At 42.7% G+C, this 24,325-nt stretch overlaps 2 protein-coding genes across 2 annotated transcripts in view; both read left to right on the forward strand.

Moving 5' to 3' along the window:
* Positions 1-2,648: 2,648 nt before the first annotated feature.
* LOC307227897 (prepronociceptin-like) lies at positions 2,649-8,118 on the forward strand (the record flags this gene model as incomplete). Its single annotated transcript, XM_079997338.1, has 3 exons — positions 2,649-2,771; positions 7,494-7,607; positions 7,813-8,118. 3 exons carry the CDS (start codon positions 2,649-2,651, stop codon positions 8,116-8,118), a joined length of 543 nt encoding a protein of 180 aa, XP_079853464.1.
* Positions 8,119-15,627: 7,509 nt separating this feature from the next.
* The window catches only part of LOC307227898 (kinesin-like protein KIF13B), a gene marked incomplete at its 3' end in the record, with an annotated part of 60,867 nt that continues 52,169 nt past the window's right edge, over positions 15,628-24,325 (forward strand). The window contains exons 1-2 of the mRNA XM_079997339.1: positions 15,628-15,829; positions 21,344-21,437. Of these exons, the coding sequence (XP_079853465.1) occupies positions 15,760-15,829; positions 21,344-21,437 (164 nt within the window). The 5' untranslated portion in view covers positions 15,628-15,759. The remainder of the gene's footprint in view (positions 15,830-21,343; positions 21,438-24,325) is intronic.

Below are 24,325 nucleotides of genomic sequence, written 5' to 3' on the forward strand. Positions count from 1 at the left end.
ATTGTGTTGTGTTAAGTCTGGCTGATCAGGTAACACTTAGGTCTTGTTACATCATTGTAAATTCTACTGTAACTAAATAAGACTGGACTGAAAAGCTCTGCGGACACAAGGTACAGGAATCGGGGGATCGATTCCTGCATGTTACGCATCGAAAACCTTCACAACCAACCAGCCAACAGTGCTGCATTTTGTATTAAACACTTATTTGTGGTGATGGCGTTTAAAATACACCAGTTTAAATACAACAGGGGCTCCTCTCCTGTGCGTGTGGGGGCATGGGAACTTTACCTGTTGCTTGTTGATTACTCTAACAAGCAACAGGTGTACAGCCACACTGATCCTGGGCCAAATTACTTAGATCCAAGACAGGTGTGGCTCCTCAAACCAGATCACCCCCAATCCACACATAAAAAGCTTGCCACGCTATTTTAAAGTGTCCATCAGAATGGGAAGCACTATTGTGCTAAATTTAACAACAGTATTAGCATCTGCCTGATTAGCCAATTAACAAATATCAATGCAACCGCCAATCAGAAGTCTCCCAGGAGGATTGCGAGGGCTGGCAAGTGTGTTTACTGGGCAGCGTAAACGTATTGCCACCACTACTAGGAAGGAAAATTGCTGCCATTAGCTGCAAAACCATAAAGCTTTGGGAGCACATGTACAGAAGAATGCCTTTCAAATCTCCAGGGAAAATATTCATTTCCTTGTGCTCTCCCTGAGTCAAAATTGTCACGGATTTCTCCTATTTCGGGCCAAATTGTCTAATATTGGTACAGCCAGCTAATGGACTGGCCAAGATGTGACCATGCCCCTTTCTCATCCATTTGAAAACGGATGGATTAGGAAACCGATACTGGATTATTTTTTTATTATATTTTTTAATGCTTGTACTTTCTCATGACAAATAAGTATTTAGCTTTTGGTTTATAGTTTTGAAATGAAACAAGACATCCCCATCATCGCCAATGATAATAGATGATCAATTGTGACCAAGATCTTTCTTGGCCCAGACTAGTGGGTGCCGCAAAAGCATTGAATTTTAATTAGCAGACTTTTTGTATGTTTGTGCACTCACGGGAACACACTTGGTTCACAATTCATACACAGTTAACAACTCTCATATGTGCCATTAATGTGCCCACGTACATGTGAACGTTCTTTTGTTTCTGTGTGAATGTGTGTATTGGAGTAAGTATAATGTAATGTGTGTGTGTGTGTGTGTGTGTGTGTGTGTGTGTGTGTGTGTGTGAGTGTGTGTGTGTGTGTGTGTGTGTGTGTGTGTGTGTGTGTGTGTGTTTGTATTTGTATAAGTGAGTTACTCAGCTCCTCTGAGACTCGCTTCATGCGAGTGGCTTTCATCCACGCGTCAATTAACGGAGCTAACAAGTTTATTTAATGAGATGACACAACAGTTAAGTTTGTGACGTCAAAATCCCAAGAGAGGCTTTCCACTATCAAGGTCAAGGTCAAGGTCTCTCTCTCTCTCTCTCTCTCTCTCTCTCTCTCTCTCTCTCTCTCTCTGCAACTTAACCATGACCTAAATCAAAACAATGTGATTATCTGCATCTTCATATCACAACCTCACTGAACACTTCACTATTGACTTTGCTGCAGCTTCTCACTGTGCTTGAAATGCAGCCTAGTGAAGCAAACCTTTTTTCCTTATACAAAGGTGAGAAATTTGATCATGGTTGTATTGACTCTTTTGCACTTCCTCTCATCAGCTCTTTTGTCTCCATGCCTGTTGACCAGTGGCGGCTGGTAGTGAGTCTTGAACAATGTCACGTGCAAGTTCTACTGCAATACATCATCAATAAATCATGTGTCACTGAAAAACTTTCACACACGCAACTCACACTGTAGTGCTTCTGCACAACACAACTCACACTGTAGTGCTTCTGCACAACACAACTCACACTGTAGTGCTTCTGCACAACACAACTCACACTGTAGTGCTTCTGCACAACACAACTCACACTGTAGTGCTTCTGCACAACACAACTCACACTGTAGTGCTGCTGCACAACACAACACACACTAGCACACACCAATGCTGCTCCACTGGAAATTTGACCACAGGCAAAATAAGGTGTAATATAAAATGTAATAATATAAAATTCAGAGATGCAGAAATACAGCATCGTTGCAGTGTCTGCAAACATGGGAAACAGAACAGATACTTCTCCTCGAAACTCAGCAGCCACGAAACATTAATACTTACGAATTATCTGTGGATCGTGTGGATCAGAAACAAGAAGTTGCGCCACTTCCTACTGGCAACCTGTTGTTGCCAATGTTACACGTTGGATATACAATTGCATAAAGTAGACTGAAATAAAATCTGATATTAGTGTTATTCAAAACATGTTCTAAACATATATTAAGAATCGTGTCACTTTAATGTGAGATTACCATTTCCACAATTTTTCGAAAAATTCTTTCTTTGTTATTTCTTTGGAATTGTTCGATTAAAGTGGAATGTCAAATGTGTGTATCAAAATCGTTCCTTTGTCCCACACCATGACTTCCCTCTACCCTTCCATTTGCTTTGTGGCCCCAGCCTTGTTTCTCCTCTCTTTGTCCTTCTTCACCTTGTCCCCTGACCCCTGACCCCTGTGTGCTCTGTATTTTGGACAGTGTGAACCATGAAGACGCTGGTTGTGGTCGTGCTTCTGCTCTGCCTTTCTGTGCCTGGACACTGTGACTGCCAGAGAGACTGTCTGTCCTGCAGAACCCTGATGGACAAAGAGCTGCACTTCAACAGCATGGTAAGTATGAAGTGCAGAAAACAACACCATTTTTTTCGCATCCAGGGTTATCGATCTATCGATCGAATCAGAAACATTTCAGTTTAGGTGAAGGGACATCCAGTCATTACAGGATTAAACATACCTGTATTTCTACCTGTTATGCGATTATGCCTAATTTCTTTCATTTTAAAAGTGATGAAGTCACTACTTATACTTACCGTATGTACAGTACACTTGACAGATCTACAATATAGAGAATATAGTTTAATTAGCCTCATGCTATAGTTATTATGTATTTATTTATTATTATTGATAATAATAATAGATATAGGTGTAGGCAGCAATACCCAGGGGCCAGCTTATTTGAACTATGTACAATTTTAAAATTCAGTTAAATAGATTATTTGTCTATATTGTAATGCAGACAACTTTTATGTAACTTTAACATTAATTTGCAATTTGAATTATTATGGAATCATTTGTCAAGATCACAAAGACTTTCTGCCTTTTCATTACAGTTTGTTAAGTTTAGTTATAGGAAAATGTTTATGCATGACGTTTATTACAAAATATGTTGTTTGTTTTTTATTTGAAAATATATCTTGTCATTGTTATAACTTACCTTGTTGCATTGAAGTACATCCAGAGTTTCTGTGAGGGTAGAAATTGTGTGTCGTACACGTCAATTATGATGTATTTACCTTGATTTATGATAGCAGTCTAATTTACGTATTTCTTTCGTAAAGTTCAGTGCAGTTTTTTAGTTGTATTACATTTTCAGTAGGTTCCCTTTCCATGAAATACGACAAACATTGTGACATTTCTGTGGGTGATTACCATTGCATGGCTTCTATTTTTCCGACGCCACCTTAGATTTTGAGCTCATCACTGAGTCACACATTACAGTGTTTTCGAGGGATGCTCAGACGACATTTCAAGGATTATTTCCTATGATTTTTCCAATAATCCGGCAAAGTAATTTGGACCACTGATTTAAATATCAATCTAACAGATCTACTGACATCTACCTCTACTACATCTAAGAAGCGATAGTTTGGTCAATTCTAAGGACTACAAAGCAATTTCCCGCTGCCCAATGGACACAGTCCAACTGGACCTTCTCAATCGGAATTGGTACATTTATAGTAAATAATATGATGACATCATAAAGCATCTTACTGTTAATCTCATCTCGTTCAATTTCAAAAGACACGTGTGACGTATCAGTTAACCAGAGCAGCTGAATATTTTGGGTCAAATTTGTTCGGTTTTTCAATTATGTGCTCCATATGTGAATGGATAAATCTTTAACTGCAAAATCCTTGTTATACAGCAGTTAAAATTACCCCTTAATTGTGTTTCTAGCTTACGTTAAGCTTAAGCTTAAGTATGTCTTCCAGATAGTCTTAGCACGACGGTCTTAAAATTGCTACATTTTTGGGCTGAACCCCTAAAAAATGTAGCTGCAGGCAAGAATAGGAAGGGTCCAGGCTAGTCGGACCTCCGTTAAAGTTAAATGTGCTTTGGCTCTCTGCAAAGCCACTGGGTGAGTCATACCGCAAATGTCCCACTGTGCTGCGTGTGTGTGAATCTAGAACTGCCGTGATCCCTGCTTAATAATTGCAAATGTTTTGTCAGTAATTGTTAATAAGCATGCGTTATTATTCACCAATGAAGAGATTAGTGACTGCAAAGTGGTGGTAGGGAAGTGTGTTCCTAGGCAGCATCGGATGCTGGTCTGTAGGATGACTCTGGAGGCCAGAAGAGGAAGAGAGTGAAAGAAGAGCCAAAGATAAAATGGTAGAAGTTGAAAAAGGAGGAGTGTTGCACACGATTTAGGGAAGAGTTAAGGCAGGCAATAGGTGGGAATGAACAGTTACCAGATGACTGGGAAACATTGCAGAAGTATTGAGGGAGATGGGCAAGAAGGTACTCGGTGTATCATGAGGGAAGAGGAAGGAAGACAAGGACTCTTGGTGGTAGAATGAACAAGTAAAGGAGAGCATAGAGCAGAAGAAGCGATAGAAGAAATGGGATAGTCAGAGAGATGAAGAAAGTAGACAGGAGTATAGGCTGATGCCGCAGAAGGCGAAAAGTGAAGTGGCAAAGGCAAAGGAAAAGGCATACGACGAGTTGTATGAGAGGGTGGACAGTAAGGAAGGAGAAAAGGACTTGTACGATTGGCAAGACAAAGGGAACAAGCTGGGAAGGATGTGCAGCAGGTTAGGGTGATGAAGGATAATGATGAGAATGTGCTGACTAGTGAGGAGAGTGTGTTGAGAAGGTGGAAGGAGTACTTTGAGGAGTTGATGAATGAAGAAAATGAGAGGGAGAGAAGAGTGGATGATGTGGGGATAGTGGATCAAGAAGTGCAGAAAATTAGCAAGGATGATGTGAGAACAGCATGAACGAAGATGAAGAGTGGAAAGGCAGTTGGCCCAGATGACATACCTGGGGAAGCATGGAAATGTTTAGGTGAGATGACAGTGGCGTTCCTAACGAGACTGTTTAACACCATCCTGAAAAGGGAGAGGATGCCGGAGGAGTGGAGAAGAAGTGTACTGGTACCCATCTTCAAGAAAAAGGGAGACGTACAGAGCTGTAGTAACTAAAGGGGAATAAAGTTGATCAGCCACAGCATGAAGCTTTGGGAAATGGTAGTGGAGGCTAGGTTAAGAGAAGAGGTGGGGATCTGTGAGCAGCAGTATGGTTTCATGCCAGGAAAGAGTACCACAGATGCAATGTTTACTTTCAGAATGCTGATGGAAAAGTACAGGGAAGGCCAGAGGGAGTTGCACCGTGTTTTTGTGGATTTAGAGAAAGCATATGATAGGGTGCCGAGAGAGGAAGTGTGGTATTGCATAAGGTCGGGGGTGGCAGAGAAGTACGTAAGAGTAGTTGAGGATGGAGCTGCCAGGCAAGAGGAAAAGAGGAAGGCCAAAGAGAAGGTTTATGGATGTGGGGAGGGAGGACATGCAGGCGGTTGGTGTAAGGGAGGGAGATGTGCAGAACAGAAGGTATTGGAGGCAGATGATCTGCTGTGGCGACCCCTAACGGAAGCAGCCCAAACAAGAAGAAGAATAATAATAATTATTATTATAATTATTATTACAATTATATTAACTCTATGTGCTTTCCAAAATGTAAAGTAAAATACAAAATACTAATCCGGGTACTCCTCCCTTAATAACCGTTCAGACTAACGACCAGCTCTCCAGTCAGTCTGTATTGTACAATACTGCGGCGTGTGCGCTGTGGGCGCGGCATCTCAGCGTCAAGCATCTCATCACGCATCATTTAGTGTATATATACTATATACACTAAATATACTATATATACTAAATAAACTTTATACACTGTATACAGCTCATCTCATCACAGCTCTCAGTCTCACTTTCATTCCCGCACTCTGTCAGTATTCACTACACCAGCGTTCACTAGTAGGAATGGAATTAGGTTGTTAAGTGAGGAGTACCTGTATATACAAATAAATAAAATAAACGATGATGTCTTTTTTTATTATTGTATTTTTAAGTTATTATTTCATCATTATTATTCAAATACAGTATTTTAATATTCTACAAGTTACTAAATCCAAACTAAAAACAGAAAGAAGTTATTGTCCCTGTTATAGAGTCATTGTCCAAACACATTCACAAAATGTATTGTTTGTTTTGTAATTGGATGTTTGTGGGAAAAGAAGGAATGTAAAAAGAAGAACATGGCCAAAAATGGCTGATGCTGTTAATACCGTGTCTTCTAAGCCCTCCGTGCTTGAGGAAATAATTATTTTGGTAAAACAATTTGAATTAAGAAAAAACAAACAATAATTTTGATACGAAATACACACACACACACACGCACGCACACACACACACACACACACAGCCTAACCCTGTCAATTTGATGATAAAACAGGAAGACAACAACTGGTCCATTATTGTTTCCCATCAGCCTTCTCTGTCCACCTCCTCCCTCCGTCTGTGACTCACTAAATGACTCCGCTGGCCTTTGAGTTGTCGTTTGCGTCGGCTAATTGATTCTCCAGGATAGATGTGTGAGTGTTCTCCCCCCGTTGCACACTGGGTTATCTAGATTAGAGGAATCCTCTCCAGACAAGATGAAAGACCACGACACTGACAGTTTGTGTTTTTATATTTATATTTATATTTATATTTATTTATATCCTGCCACGGTACACTTTTTATAATGAAATAATCCCACGGCAGACTTGAAATGACTCCGGAGTCTGGAGTAACCTTGGCAAAAATGTGAGAGCGAGTTCAAGTCTGACTCACAAACTAAAGTCCAAGGCATAAAATGTCGAAGCATTTAGCACAATTCATATTGAATGAGACTGATTTACTCTTTGCATTCCACCAAAATACACTTCAGGCTCTTCGTTGGTTGCAGGAAGTCCTCCCTCACTCACCGTGCGTCACACCGACTGAACCAAACGAACAAAGAGTTGGGAAATGGAACGACTCTTTTTTTATTGTGTGACTTGTCAAGAACTGACTCTCAAAAAAGAATCAAACCTTTCCTCCCGACAAATAGTCCTCCCTTTCATAGTGACACTTATTCTGCTGGAGCCGACATTCCGGGTGGAACCGGTAAATTACACAAATTACGTTAATGGCCTTGCAATTTTGATCTTGCAACACAAGGGCTCATTTCCATTCATTTCCTCGACCTGTTCACTCTCTCTCTCTCCTTTCTCTCTCCCGCTCTCTCTCTTAGGTGTGTCTGATCGAGTGCGAGGGCATCATGTCTCCGTCTCCCGTGTGGGAAGGCTGTCGCCAGGCCCTCGCCCTCTCGCAGTTCTCCTCCATGGTGAAGAAGGCCCGGGAGGAGGTGGGCGAGGGTGTGCCGCCCGCCAGAGGGGAGGGAGAGGAGGAGGGGGGGGGCGGAGGAGGAGGAGGAGGAGGAGGAGGAGAGGACGAGGAGGATGGAGCGGAGACGGGCAGAGGGCTCCCTCCTCTCCTCTTCCTCCGCCGCCGCCGCCGCCGCCGCCCTGACGATGGCGATGGAGCCCAGCGACGCCTACGACGGCCTCCAGAACTCCCTGTCACTGGGGCGGGTGGAGGAGGAGGGCGAGGAGGAGCGGGCCGAGGCCGCCGGCATCAGCGTGTCCAAGCGCTTCGGTGGCTTCCTGAAGGGGCGGCACGGCTACAGGAAGCTGGTGGCGCCTGGCAGGTCCTACCAGAAGAGGTACGGCGGCTTCATCGGCGTGCGCAAGTCGGCCCGTAAGTGGAACAACCAGAAGCGCTTCAGCGAGTTCCTCAAGCAGTACCTGGGCATGGGGGCCCGGGGCGGCCAGTTCCACGGCCTGACCAGCGACCTTATACAGCAGAACGAGGTGTAAAGCCGCCCTTTAACCATCAAACCAACATACTCACACACACATACGCAAAATTACAAAAGAAAAAATCTGCTCATCTGGTCGCACCACTGGACTGCAACACCGCACCAACGACTCAAGGGTTCAGCCGGTGCGGTTTAGAAATTGAAACATGGATCTGTATATATATGCAAACACTACTTTTTGGGGGGCGTCCTGTCAACGCCGTCAATCTAAAAAGAAAATTAATTATAATTCTACTTGAATTTCTTTGTTATGGCCCCCGTCGTCGCTTTAGTTGTTTGACTCTTTGTTTAATGTTCAATTTGTCCGCCTCCTCCTCCTCCTCCTCCTCCTCAACCTTTCAGCCGTAAGGAAACCATGTCCTCTACCCCCTAGAAAGGGTTCCTGGATACCCTGAGCGGTATCCGGGAATTCAAGAAGGAAAAAAAATAATAAGTTAACATCGCTCTTTTTATGAACTAGTCCCTATAATAAGAGACGGCGTAAAAAAAAACCCACACAAAAACACTTTCTGGTCCAGACTCACGTTAACTGATTATAATCTATTTCTGAAAATAACACATTCATCTTATACGGTTGCTTTGACGAATTGATGGTTCATTATTTTCAAATAGATAAAAGCCAGGGATGGAAGATATTTGAGGCATTCTATCGTGTTTGTGCGTGTGAAATAGCGGCACCAAGTCTGAACTGCAGCGCCCTCTTGCGGTCAATACGGAAAATAACACGTTTTGTCACTCGGCACATTTTCAGTGGAACCTGCTTTTTGCCACGTTTATCGAGTATGAAATGCACCGAGTGACAGGTTGCAGTGTGTAGCCCACAAACCAAACTGTGTTTTTTTTTGTTGTTGTTGCTCAGATTCTCCAACTGTAACGCTGTGAGGTGGTCGCATCGCCCGATACCAATAACTGTAAATAGCTTGAAATGAATCTTGCAAATAAAGAGAGTTTACTTTTTCCTTTGTGACTTGTCATGCAGCAACTGATTCTGTCTTGATGTGTTTTGTTCTGAAAAAAAACAACAACCTTTGAAGAACTTTATATTGAAACTGCCTAAAATGAGCAAAAATACAAAAATGTACTAGGTTGTTATTATTATTATTATTATTATTAGGGACATTATAATGATGACATATAAAATATATCACTATAGTTCACTTAAAAAAAAATTCTAAGGAGAAGATGGCTGTTTATCATCATTATAGCCGCATCAACTAATTAGAGTGAGGTTAAATATAAGGATTCACTTGTATTCATTTGTTAATTTATTTTTACAAAACTTTGTGCAGAGTGAAATAGTTAAAATAGCACAATAGAAGAATTCTTCTCTGAGGGGCCAGACAGAACATCAACTGATAGAACGTACTTTACCGCTCCCTTGAAAAAAGTAACATACGAGCAGGTGAAGTGACCTGAACACGCTCTTGAAACCATCCAATGGGGCCACAGACCATTTCAACCGACACAACTCACGAATCTTGGAAGTGTAGTGTGAATAAATCCTATATACATCATTCTACACCGTTACTAGCATTTCCCAAATGTCTACCACACACATGTATACGTAGTGTATTGAAAAATAAACGGTATAAGTATGCATCACGTCTATGTACAGTACTGAGAATCAAACAGACAGACAGACAGACAGACAGACAGACAGACAGACAGACAGATAGACAGATAGATAGATAGATAGATAGATAGATAGATAGATAGAGAGATAGAGAGATAGATAGATAGATAGATAGATAGATAGATAGATAGATAGATAGATAGATAGATAGATACATAGATAGATAGATAGATAGATAGATAGATAGATAGATAGATAGATAGATAGATAGATAGATAAAGGATACAAAATTAGGGAGCATTAAATGTAAATATCACTTAGTACAGACCAACAGCCTTGAAAAAAAAAATCATAATTTATTTAAAAGATTAACATAGAATGTGAATATCCACACGAAATGGATAGTTTGTACTGTAAAGGTAGAAGGAGGTGTAAAGGTACTGTACAGGTAGAAGGAGGCGTAAGGTACTGTAAAGGTAGAAGGAGGTGTAAAGGTACTGTAAAGGTACTGTAAAAGCAGAAGGGGGTGTAAAGGTACTTTAAAGGCAGAAGGAGGTGTAAAGGTACTGTACAGGTAGAAGGAGGTGTAAAGGTACTGTAAAGGTAGAAGGAGGTGTAAAGGTACTGTAAAGGTAAAATTAGGTGTAAAGGTACTGTAAAGGCAGAAGGAGGTGTAAAGGTACTGTAAAGGTAGAAGGAGGTGTAAAGGTACTGTAAATGTAGACGGAGGTGTAAAGGTACTGTAAAGGTAGAAGGAGGTGTAAATGTACTGTAAAGGCAGAAGGAGGTGTAAAGGTACTGTAAAGGTAGAATGAGGTGTAAAGGTACTGTAAAGGTAGAATGAGGTGTAAAGGTACTGTGAAGGCAGAAGGAGGTGTAAAGGTACTGTAAAGGCAGAAGGAGGTGTAACGGTACTGTAAAGGTAGAAGGAGGTGTAAAGGTACTGTAAAGGTAGAAGGAGGTGTAAAGGTACTGTACAGGTAGAAGGAGGTGTAAAGGTACAGTAAAGGCAGAAGGAGGTGTAAAGGTACTGTAAAGGTAGAAGGAGGTGTAAAGGTACTGTAAAGGTAGAAGGAGGTGTAAAGGTACTGTAAAGGCAGAAGGAGGTGTAAAGGTACGGTAAAGGTAGAAGGAGGTGTAAAGGCACTGTAAAGGTAGAAGGAGGTGTAAAGGTACTGTACAGGTAGAAGGAGGTGTAAAGGTACTGTAAAGGTAGAAGGAGGTGTAAAGGTACTGTACAGGTAGAAGGAGGTGTAAAGGTACTGTAAAGGTAGAAGGAGGTGTAAAGGTACTGTACAGGTAGAATGAGGTGTAAAGGTACTGTAAAAGTAGAAGGAGGTGTAAAGGTACTGTACAGGTAGAAGGAGGTGTAAAGGTACTGTAAAGGTAGAAGGAGGTGTAAAGGTGCTGTACAGGTAGAATGAGGTGTAAAGGTACTGTACAGGTAGAAGGAGGTGTAAAGGTACTGTACAGGTAGAAGGAGGTGTAAAGGTACTGTAAAGGTAGAAGGAGGTGTAAAGGTACTGTACAGGTAGAAGGAGGTGTAAAGGTACTGTACAGGTAGAAGGAGGTGTAAAGGTACTGTAAAGGTAGAAGGAGGTGTAAAGGTACTGTACAGGTAGAAGGAGGTGTAAAGGTACTGTACAGGTAGAGGGTAAAGGTACTGTACAGGTAGAAGGAGGTGTAAAGGTACTGTACAGGTAGAAGGAGGTGTAAAGGTACTGTAAAGGTAGAAGGAGGTGTAAAGGTACTGTACAGGTAGAAGGAGGTGTAAAGGTACTGTACAGGTAGAAGGAGGTGTAAAGGTACTGTACAGGTAGAGGGTAAAGGTACTGTACAGGTAGAAGGAGGTGTAAAGGTACTGTACAGGTAGAAGGAGGTGTAAAGGTACTGTAAAGGTAGAAGGAGGTGTAAAGGACTGTAAAGGTAGAAGGAGGTGTAAAGGTACTGTACGGGTAGAAGGAGGTGTAAAGGTACTGTACAGGTAGAAGGAGGTGTAAAGGTACTGTACAGGTAGAAGGAGGTGTAAAGGTACTGTAAAGGTAGAAGGAGGTGTAAAGGTACTGTAAAGGTAGAAGGAGGTGTAAAGGTACTGTACAGGTAGAAGGAGGTGTAAAGGTACTGTAAAGGTAGAAGGAGGTGTAAAGGTACTGTAAAGGTAGAAGGAGGTGTAAAGGTACTGTACAGGTAGAAGGAGGTGTAAAGGTACTGTACAGGTAGAAGGAGGTGTAAAGGTACTGTAAAGGTAGAAGGAGGTGTAAAGGTACTGTAAAGGTAGAAGGAGGAGTAAAGGTACAGTAAAGGCAGAAGGAGGTGTAAAGGTACTGTAAAGGTAGAAGGAGGTGTAAAGGTACTGTAAAGGTAGAAGGAGGTGTAAAGGTACTGTACAGGTAGAAGGAGGTGTAAAGGTACTGTACAGGTAGAGGGTAAAGGTACTGTACAGGTAGAAGGAGGTGTAAAGGTACTGTAAAGGTAGAAGGAGGTGTAAAGGTACTGTACAGGTAGAAGGAGGTGTAAAGGTACTGTACAGGTAGAGGGTAAAGGTACTGTACAGGTAGAAGGAGGTGTAAAGGTACTGTACAGGTAGAAGGAGGTGTAAAGGTACTGTACAGGTAGAAGGAGGTGTAAAGGTACTGTAAAGGTAGAAGGAGGTGTAAAGGTACTGTACAGGTAGAAGGAGGTGTAAAGGTACTGTACAGGTAGAAGGAGGTGTAAAGGTACTGTAAAGGTAGAAGGAGGTGTAAAGGTACTGTACAGGTAGAAGGAGGTGTAAAGGTACTGTACAGGTAGAAGGAGGTGTAAAGGTACTGTACAGGTAGAGGGTAAAGGTTCTGTACAGGTAGAGGGTAAAGGTACTGTACAGGTAGAGGGTAAAGGTTGGTTCTTCGAGGAGGCACAGAATGGCACAGAATTCCTATGCCGCATTCAAGTCCCGTGGGAAACATTGATATTACTGCGATCAAGCGTTTACGTGCTGCTGGGGATAAACAAAGTGCGTGCTTTTACCACCAAATCATTTCGACTTTAATTAAATGAAATTAAGTTATTATAGTAAATTATTATACTAAATATACATATTGCAGCTACGTTAGTGTTTGATTTTTTTTTTTTACAGGAAAGTAATTCTTTCTCATAGTCTTCCATTAAAAAATACATGTTTTTATGGAGGAAGAACAAAAACGACAAAAAAAAACAACCCCGCTGTTGGTGTGATGTTGGAGTTTTACAGGAATACTTTGCATCAGTGGGGTGCTCTTTAATAAAATCACACCATATCACAATGACTTTATCTATAATATCTTTAATTGATTCATCGAATCAATAAGTAACAGATTTTTTTTTTTTTAGTGGTTGTGACATTTATCCTGCGTGTATTTGGGTGTTTCCAGAACAGATCGACAGCAAATGTTCCGGCTTGACCCGTTTTAACGCGTTAATGCGTGAAGATCACGGAACAAGGTGGAACTTCCCGAGTTCATCGTTGACTTTATGGCAGCGCCAGCTTGTCAGCGGTAACTTAAGACCGTAGCGTAACACTTTTTTCTTTTAGGCTGTATCCCAACGTCATGAATTGAGACTAATCAGAGAGGTATGAATAGAGCTGTTCAACTGTGACGACATATTGTTTTGCGCCGTTATTCTACAGACATTGCGCTCAGTTTGGTTAGCGGGAGCGCAAGCGTCCTAGCTAGCGGTAGGGGGGACGCGAAGGAACTGTCAAGCGGGCGGCGTTGGGATACGATTTCCGGTGCCGTCCTTTCAAAGTAATATCCTCCAGCGCTGTCGCTCTTAATTCAACTCAACTCTTGACGCTTTATTCGCCACGGGGAATGTTCACATTGCCAAAGCAAATTGGAAAGAAAAAAAATGACCAGTGCATGAAATGAAATAAAATCCGATTGGGAAACTCGGGAGGGTTTGGCGGTAGGTTGTGCAGGTGTGTTTTCGCCATCCTTAGTACATAAAACGTGAACGTAGAACAGATGTGCAAGCATTTGGCCTTAAAACATGGATGGTTTAGGGTTCAAACGAGGACCGTGCATTCACGGCGTGGTTAAAAATGTAACAGGTTATTAATTCAAGATTCAACATTCAAGAGGTTATTTGTCATATACATATACATACATACGAGCATACATATATGCAGTGAAATGTCATGGCACACGGTGATTAGTGTTGGTTTGAATAAGAAAGAAAAGAAACAGTCTTTATTCGTCACGCAACACACCACACTACAACACATGCTTGCACACACACACACACATGCTTTGGATGGTGGCCGGTGAAATGGATCCTCTGCATTTGACCCATCCTGGCTTGTCCTTCCTCCAGGGGCACAGCCAGGAGCAGTGGGCAGCATACGTGGACGCGCCTGGGGACCAGGTGATAAGTGTCCATCGCTGGTCAGATGATGATGGGTGCATGTTTTGGGTGGGGGTCCTTACTGACGTGAGGTGGAGGAAACCCCATGTGAGCACGGGGAGAACATGCAAACTCCACACAGAAAGGCTCCTGTTTGGGAGATAACCCGCCGGAGCACGATGCCAACAGCGCCCCAGGTGGGAATTGAACACAGGACCTTCTTGCTGTGAGGCAGCACAGTGAAGGTAAGTTTAATTTAGGAGGATCTAAAATGTTTAATTAATACAACACAGGCGATTAATACTATTATATAATTATAGAACCCAGAATCGCGATTGTGGCGCCGCCCCTTGCAGCTGCCTGCGCGAGGGCCTCGTGTCAGCTAAGCACATTTTAGTTTTCCTTGTATTTTTAGAGCTTATTTTGCATGTGTTAACTTTTACAGCAGAATATGAAAATCGCGTGTGTATCACGTATCTTGAAGGGGGTTATTTTTGCCATAATGACCGGCTGGCTGCACATTATCCCACATATTACATAGCTGCTTGCTAAATATAATAATACAATGGTAGCTCGACTTACGACTGCATCTACTAATCCAAGAATCGAGCAGCGATAGTCCCGAAAATTTGTATCGACTTGCGACCGACTGCTCCAAGATACGAGCGTGGAAATTTGCAGTTGGCGCGTGGGCGGCCAGTCAGCAGTCGGTCAGCAGTCAGTCAGCGGGCGACCTACATCGTGTGTGCACGTAGTTTGTGGCTTATCCATATTTTTTTCATATTTACTGTGTTTGTGCTGTGTATTTTGTTTATTTTTTGTTTATTTTCACCCTTCATGATGAGTCCCAAGAAGAAGGATGATGGGAAAAAGAAAAAGGCAATGATTCCCATTGAAACTAAGAAGGAAATCATAGAAAAATAGGAGCGTGGTGTACATGGGAAAAATTGCTTCGACGTACGACTGTTCTAACATACGACCGTTCTTATAGAGCGAATTACAGTCGTAAGTCGAGGTACCACTGTACATTGAGGTGGAATATTGATTAGAAATTATATAATAAATGGCATCCCTGGTTTAACAGTTTGCATGAAGAAAAATAGTCGAACTCTCACAACGGTCATTATTCAGAAATAACTTACTGCTGATTGCCGGCGTTGACCAATCAGAATCGAGTATTCCACAGAGGCGTGTAATTGGCATTATTCCTCATATACACCAGGAAAGAATCCATTCAAACTCAGCCAGCACAGCTTGTATCGTTATGCAACAATTAATACGAAAAAATAAATTGCCAGACAAATCGACTATATGACACTTTTACTTTGAAAATCTAAACACACCAGCCCGGACACTGCATTCCCCAGTGCCCCACACAGGAAGCTCCATGGTGGAATGATTGGGGCACAGCGTCGGGGCTGTTCAATAGCGGAGGAGCCGAGAGGAAGGCTTCCATTATCTCTGTTGCCGTTGGGGCAGCCATGTCACCCGAACGACGAGTCCGCGCCCGGTGTGCAGGCTGAAATCCCAGCAGCGTGCGGAGACACAACATGGACTTAAACGTGATGGAAAATGCCGTGTCCACGAAGGAACCCCTGTAGCTAGCTAGCTGGCTGGCTGGCTGGCTGGGCGGCTGGCCGGCCGGGTGGGAGTCCGGGAAGATCTGATCGCTGAAGGATTACCACTACGGACCCGGTGGACAATATGGGGGAGACCAACCTTGACAACGCCAACGTTAAGGTGGCCGTCCGTGTCCGCCCCATGAACAGGAGAGGTGAGTCGGTTGTGACGATACCATTGGGTTTTTTTTTTTTCGCAGCCAAATCCCTGCGATTATTCCGAACGTCGGTGAAATCGTTTCACGCATCGGTCGATCAATCAAACAAGACGGGTGTGTCGGAGTCATAGCTGTGATATTACTCATCTTTGAACGTGAATGGGCAATCTCCTGTATACGTGGAAGTACACCAAGTATACTGTATGTGTACACGCAATCACTACACTAACGGTGCGTTAAATCGAAACATTTCTTTTCCATTTGTTTAGCGAACATGTTTAGGTACCTTGGATATTGCCAAGTTTATCTATATACTTAGATTTCGTAGACACTACTTTTGTTTTTGTTGCCTATTGTTTTGATGTGCGCTTCCACAACGCCGCTATGTCCACCCAGAAGCTTACATATCGAAGATATATTTGCACGTCTTTGTTGTTACATTTGCGACCAAAATAACACTATTTACAAGTGTGCTCAGGTACAGTTTAAGTACAGCGCAATGTACATGGATGCTTAAGTGTCCTTATACTACGTGTGCAGTATATTACTGTATTGTACTTTTAAATGAGTACATATACGCAAAAGATACGTGCTGAAATACGCTCAGAGTGTACTTAAACAAAAGGAAAAGTAGGTGGAGAATACACTTTGTGTACTAAAAATAAAGTTGCAGTGTGGGGAAAAATGTACTCATTTGCTTTTACTTGGGAGCTGGCTCATGGCGACTGGTTTGTTTGAGCAAGGAGGAGAGAAGTATCGGCCTGGGAGAGAGAAATGAACACGGGAGCCCACACGGGAGCCCACACGGGCCACACGGGAGCCCACACGGAGCCACACGGGGCCACACGGGGCCACACGGGGCCACACGGGGCCACACGGGGCCACACGGGGCCACACGGGGCCACACGGGAGCCCACACGGGGCCACACGGGGCCACACCGCGGCGGAGCAGCGAAGGCACGCCCGGCCCGGCCCCGGTGCGCGCGCTCTCTGGCCCTGGCCAATCACAGTGGGGGGTCTCTCGGCGCCGCGCGCGCGCACGGACGGCGGCGGTGACGTGTTTGCGTCCCGCGCGCCAGCTGGGGCCTGGTCTGCGACCACGTGACCGGAACAGCCGGCGCCACGTGACCCGCCGCGCGCGCGCGCCCCCACTCGCGCGCTCGCGCGTCCGGACCTGGCTCGGGAAGTTGGGAGCGTTTGTCATTCAAACGGGTGTTTAAGTAGACCATACATGTTTTACGCACTTTATTGATTTTTATTTATTGGTGGGGGGGGCTGTCCACCTTCCTGCTTGTGGCCTAGTGACCAGCCTTGACAGAATGCTGCCCCCTCCACCCTGCGCAGGATACCCTACAGTTGGACATTGTTGTCCGCCGGGCAACCACCAGGTGCCCAGGTGCACTTTTAAGTTGCCCAGGCCTCTTGCATGTGTCTACACTTCTCTGTGCCTCTACATATGTATAGATTGGGACGGTATGTAGTAACAGGACAGAAAAAGGAAAATAAATGAACAATCAATAGAAATGTACATGATCTGTTATTCTGTTCATACCCTGTCTTCTACATCAACATCCCACAGTGAAGTTGGCATAAAGTAGTGCATCGCTTCAGCAGTCCGGTCCGTGGGCAACGGCACATCCACACTTATTGGATATTGCCTTCGTGTGAATTGCGTCTTAAAGATTGGAGCTAAATTTTGGAGCGAAACAAATGCAGTTTGGGGATCTTCAAGGTGATTTGTCCACCTGTGACCATCTCTAACTTATCTGGTGGTTGCTGTGTTTACCTCTGCCTTTTTATTACATCTGTGTGGCGTGTGTGTGTGTGTGAGGTTAGGCCGTTTAGTTGCTGCTTCACAGGACAAAGCCAGGAAAGGAGTGAGCCAGAGTGTGTGTTTGCTGAAGTTGCATAACGCGCAGGGTGGGGGCTGTGGTGATCGCGGCGACCCTCGAAGAACCGAGCAACCCCCGGCGTGGCAACGTCCGTGCGCAAGGGCGCTTCCGTTTCCCGGCTGATGTCATTGGCTATTGTGCCAGAGCCAGGACTCTGGTGAGGTGGGGAGCGACCAGAACTGGAAAGTGAGATGTTTATGGAGAAAGGAGGAGGAACCGATGACAAAGAGCTACATTCATCTTCGCGACCGCAGTGCATCAAACTTTCCTCCTCTTCGTAACGGCCACAACTGGCTGTACTGCAGCACCAGAGGCACATGGGCAGCCAGACTGCTTTGCATGGACTGACAGGAACCAGTCTCTTGTCTGACAAGTCACTGCCAATGCAAAACGCTGCAGCTTTAGATTGTAGCTGCACCTGTTGATTCACTCTCTTGAGGTTCAAGTTCAAGAGATTATTTGTCACATACATATACGTGCAGTCATACATATATGCAGTGAAATGTCTGACACCCGGTGATTACGCACAATAAGCTCTAAAAATACTAAAATGTGCATAATCGACATGAGGCGCTCACGCAGACGGATGCAAGGGGCGGTGCCACAATTCTACTGTCTGCTTGAGAGGGTCATAAATTATCTAGGGCTGAATGATGAATCGATTTCATATCATAATCACAATTTTGACAGTTCATTATTTGTTACATTGATAGCCAATGCAGAGTTTCTCGCTCATGTGCTTTGCAATGTGCCAGAGTTTCAGTTTGTTTTGTATCCCGCCAGTTAGAGTAATACAAAAACACATTCCACCTAAGGAGTCTGACCAATGAGAAGCATGTAGATTAAAGTAGTAATGTTAGCAATAACTAACAGTTGTGTTTATGGTTAGTGCAATGCTTTATATTAGATTCATGGTTAATGTTTGTAGGGTGTTGTATATGTATCTCAAGCTATTTTGTGGGGAAAATTTTTTTATAATAATAAATAGGAGAAGAAATCCAAAGGGTGTTATGAGGAAATTATGTTGAAATTTGTGTGTTTTTAATCGATTCACACAATCTAGTTATAATGAATAATCATGGAAAACTCCAGTAGTTTTTAAAACCAAGTACACTTACAGTAGCAATGGGTTTCCACCAAGAACCAATAGACATCTGACATTAAGAGCCACATCAAGCATGTCGATCACTAAATTGTAATGACTCTAAAACTAGGCTTCCACAGATACTGATACCTTCTTGGGGTCCGATACGGTGCTCATGTTCTCGTATTTTTAAAAGAAGGCTCCGATGACTTAAACCGATACCAACCATACATTATGTAGTTGGCGTTCAAAGCGAGATTATGGTCCATTTTTAAGACTCGGCAACGGTTTCACGACATTTGTTCAAACAACGAATTTAAGAATTTAGTAGCTCAAAATAATAGACACAGGCATTCAAATCTGTGATCTTACTATTGTTAAGAAACAGTGAAAAATTAGTACTGGTGTTTTCCTATCAACACTACCACCATCAACAATCCTACTATCAACATCTCCAGGGTTAGTTATGTGTTCTGTTGTTGATAGTGACCTCTGACCCCCACGTGGCGGTCAGGGGTCCACCTTGGCGGCCAGTACGGTTACAAAATATCCAGAATAACACCTTTATCTTATCAACTAGGTTAAATGACAAACACATGTTATTTAGTATCCCTTTAAGTGGTATGCTGTAAAAAAAACAAAAAAAAACCCCACCTGGATTCTGAAAGAAAGCATTTGTCTAAATGGCTGAATGGTTAAGGTATGGTTTTGGTCCTTGAGGTTTCAAAAGTCAATCTAGTAAATGTTATCGAGTAGGTGGATGTGTCTACTCCATTCTCACTAAAGGGATGCCGCTTTTAAGACATTTCCTTGATCAATTGTTTGCCACATACGCAAATCATTTATTGTTTATTGATAATTTATGATTCACAACACAAATTAACGGGTTTTAGGATGTACCTTAGGTGTTGTGCTAGTTAATCTGTTACGTGCGCATAGAACGTAATGTAATGTGGTAAAGTCGTTGTCACCTTCCATTTCTGTGGTGGTAGTTGATTCAGACAGCACACTTTACAATGAGGGTTAGAACACAAAGTCATACCACGACATCACAGGATTTACTTTTTACATGCAATTCAAGAACCCTTTGAGAGAGAGAGAGAGAGGTCATTTTGTATCCTCGATAACGATATATATCAAAATCCGACTTATTTGCAAAATTTAAATTGTAAAAGTTAATTCACCCTCACCTTATGTTGTTGCGGCGCGGTAGCAGATGAGCAAATGTTGTAATAATCCTTCCAATGAGTAATTTCCCTTCATGTTTGTTTACATTTGCGCCCACAGGCAGATAACGTAAAGCACAGTGGCGTAAACTATTGCTGTAAAGCAGTTTTGCTGCTGATTTGTGACGGGGATAGAAATGGTATAAAAAAAATATATTCAATAGTCATAGCTCTATTGTCTTACGCTATACTGTATATTGTCATTAAACATGGACTATGATCGAAAGTGGTAAACTGCACGTAGACCGTTTCAATGCACGGCACGAGTTTTCCTGGCAGATAAAATAGAAAAAAAAAAAAAAGAATCTGTCATCGACCTTCTGAATTATATTTCTTCAGCCCCAGCTGTGTCCAGGCTAAACTAGGATTGATGTCAACATATTTTCTTTGGTTTTAATCCCCATAACAAACACCTGGAACCCAACTGGAAATGACCAATGTTCAGGATTTGGGTCTTCACCAGTAGTGAATTGTATCGCTGCATTTGATACTCCTGGTCCAGTGTTATCAATGCATCCACCGATTTTCCAGCTTGTGATGATCGGCCTTCCCCTTCCTCATTGAGCTATCCCAGATACCTGCTCATCCAACAGAATGACATGTAGACGTCATTGGCCTCCATTTGGTTGATTGAGCAGCTGTAGTGGAGAACGAGAGATTAGAATCAGGCCACTTTGCAAACGGTGCTGTAGCTTCGTTCTCAATAACAGCCTAGTTCTAGACCTGCCCAAATTCCCCTGAGCACAGCATTACATCCTGGCCAGCTGGGTCATTGTGAGTGGCTTTCGGTATTGGTGACGACTGACAAGTGACCACAAATGTCAAAATGTGATCTTGAAACGCTGTTGTAAAGGTTTGAACACAGGCGCACAAAATACACACTGAAAAGGTTAATAATAACCCGCGGCGCGTTTGCTTCAGAAGAGGTCTTTCACTTTAGTGTGACTTCACTACAAATGCAGAAAGAACTCTAAGAAAAAGAAGTGCAATGCGAGCATTCCTTGAAGATCATGTTTAGTGTCCTCAAACAAACTATGTGATGGCCTAAACGGGAAACTAAAGTTGAACTGTGACCCTTGGCTGATCAACCATGACCCAACCAACCGTGTGATGTTTGGACCAGTTGCATACGGGGGGAGTCTGCAAACTGCTGAATAGCTGTCGATGGGGACTTGCACACACTGCCACATACAAACTCCACATGCCGTCTTTTTTTCGTGCTTCTTGATCTAAATATGTCTTTTTGCTCAAAAAGGGTTGTTACCTTAAAAATGCAACAAGGTGACGGTGTGTGGTTTCTGTCCCACAGAGAAGGAACTAAACACAAAATGTGTCTTGGAGATGGAGAAGAACCAGACCATCCTTCATCCTGCAGGGACAAACCTGGCTAAGGGAGACTCCAGGTAAATCCGTCTATCGCGGACTAACACTCTTACTTGACAAAATATCGAGTTTAGCATTGTACAAATATGAAAATATGCATTGTGGAGAAGAAACAAAGTGTGATAGGGACATTCGCCACGTGGTAAATGTGGTCATTTGGATGATCTTGGTTGAGGCATTTATGTTCCAATTTGTTCATTTTCAACCCAGTCCAAACAAAAACCTTTATTTAACCACACTTTAGCTAGACTTTCACATGATCTATGTCTGTCATGAGGCAGTAGGAGTACAACCTTTGCTTATGCTGTTACTTTGTGCAAGTCCTAAAGTACCCAACGATAAATTTCAAACCCAACAACGTTGAGTTTTGTTCCCTGTGCAATCTTCCACGCTGATGCATGTACATCATCCCCATATAAATACCACGTAGTCATCACGCATTTCATATGGAAATTGCCACGACTTCCAAATCAGCTGTCAAATATTCTGCTTTTTGAATACATTTCACAAACACCGAGTGATTTGAATCCTCAAAGTTTTATCAAAGAAGAGCTTGAAAGGTTGAGTTGCAAGTAAGGACGAAAGGTGCACCGAGACAGTTTGGCTGTTTTGTTTTTGCTATTTTGGGATTGTTCTAACCTCCATGGGAATATAGCTTTTTGTAGACTGTTGGTGTTGCAGACTTCAGGCACTTTGTATTATTTTTATCACGATGGGTATCTGTTTTTTTTATTGATGTGGTTTGTCAGTGTGTGTGACTCACAGTGTGTTCTATTCTATTATTCTTTTGTTTGCATTGCAGTGGATTTTGATCTATATTCGTCTGGTTGCTGACTGTTGCTGTTCGTTTGGCTCTTACTTATTTATTATGTAGCAGGCTGTTATTGCGACTCAAGGCATAACTCAAGTCAACTTTATAAATCTCTAATCTGATTTCCTGCATTAAAAGTAATCAAAACAATTAATCAATTACATACTGTGTTGGCAGCCAGCAACACTACGAAGGCTGTGGTCCTCCTGATTGGTTGGCACTGCAGTTGACGACTCAGACTTTTCTTGAGGCATTTCTTGAATTGACCATATACTGTTTAGATTGAGATGTTTGGAGATTTGACTTGGTCTTTTGACAAAAGGCTTAATTTTCTCTCTTGACAAAAGACTTTGATTTGATGACTTGTGGACATAGCTAAAAGGTGGAGGCCAACATAAGCATCACATTAATGTTGCAGTACTTCTGATTGGTGGACGCGGATAAAAAAATTACACTGTTACGGGAGGGGATGAAATTGTATCTCGACATTTTCAAATGACATAATTATGATATTGTTTGTATATAGATACCGTTTTTATAGAGCTATAAGGCGTTTTCGCACCGTAGGACTTTTTCATAGCTGTTAGAACGCCGTTTTGAGGGACTTTTTTTTTTAGCTCCTACTCCAGGGCAGGGACTAACCGGCACAAGAGGAACCTTCAGTGAACCTTCAGTTGGTCGAGACCTAAAGTCCACGGTCCCTTGGACAGAGGACAGTCCACTCGGTCGAGTCGCATTGCTCTGGGTGGGAACCAAACCACTTACACTCAGCGGTAATAAAAAATAACTAAAACAAATAAAAACAAATACAGATAGTATTGTTATTGTAGATGTATTTATTTCATTTTCCGACGTTAATTGAATGAAACAAAAAATCCCTGTGCGCTGTCCTGATGCGAGCCTGTGCCTAACGAAACAAACTTTTAAATTACACCTTGTAGATCTAATAAGTAAGGATTCAGCAACTGCATTGCTTATGCTCGCACCTCAAATTTGTTCAGAAACAGTTGACTGATAAGGTGAAATAAGTGAAAGCTACGGAGTAAATACAACACGGACCACGGAACTCGTGCTGAAACCCCCTTGACTAACCAGAAAAAAGCCATAGAAGGTATCAAGTTCTCGGGGGACCTCTCCAGTTCCTAGTTCCCCTCAGGGAGTCCCCACAACTGTTCGGTGTGAAAACGCATAGAGATGCCAGTCTTTGTTCTCTCTGTCTTCCTGCGTGTCTGTCGGCCCGTAACTCTCCTCCTGCTGATTTCCCGTGTCCTTCTCAGCCCCTCCTCACTCATTGGCGTCAAAGTGGGAAGTTCAATTTCAGGGCACCCACTTCCACTCACCATAGAACACCCCTCCTGACACACTCGCACAAGTGGGACTGACATGGAGAACAGACAATGGAAGAGAGGTGGTGGTGGTGTGTAGGAATGGGAATCAACAAGATTCTGAGATCTGGTCCAATATTATACAATATCTACCTTTTTGATTTAGTAAACATCTCCATTCGCTTGGTTTGTGAATTCGAAAATTCAATATTAAAATTGCTCACATTTTTGATAGATTTTAACACACTCAACTTGAAACACTTGCATACACTTACAGCTATAAGTTACTTACACTTACAGTTCACACTTGTACTGTAGAGTAGTCTTTCCCACTTAGAGTGTGAAATGCGAACTTCTGCTGCATTCTTTGACGACTTCTGGAGCAGGATAAGTTTGCAGCAGTTTTCGCTATCTATAATACTTTCTGCTCAAATGCTATTATTCTCCAACTCTATTATTCTTTTTGCCATGCCATGCGTGGACACCCACACACTGCAGCCATTTGCTTAAAATTTATGAATTAAACATGCACCGCTGTGGCGTGGGACCTTCAGGCATGTGAACCTTGCTATGGGAACTTTATACCAGGCCATTGACAAAAATGACTATCATCATGACCACGATCATAAAATACACCATAGATGGAGGAAATTGCCCCCAACAGAAAACGCCTTAACTTGCAGTTTTGGATTTTTATTTGTATCTCCCGACTCTAGTATTGCTATAAGTGGAGGGAAGGGCCATGTTTTAATACTAGCATCTGCTGGCCATA

Source organism: Zeus faber, assembly GCF_960531495.2.
Source record: "Zeus faber genome assembly, chromosome: 3".
Lineage (NCBI taxonomy): Eukaryota > Metazoa > Chordata > Actinopteri > Zeiformes > Zeidae > Zeus > Zeus faber.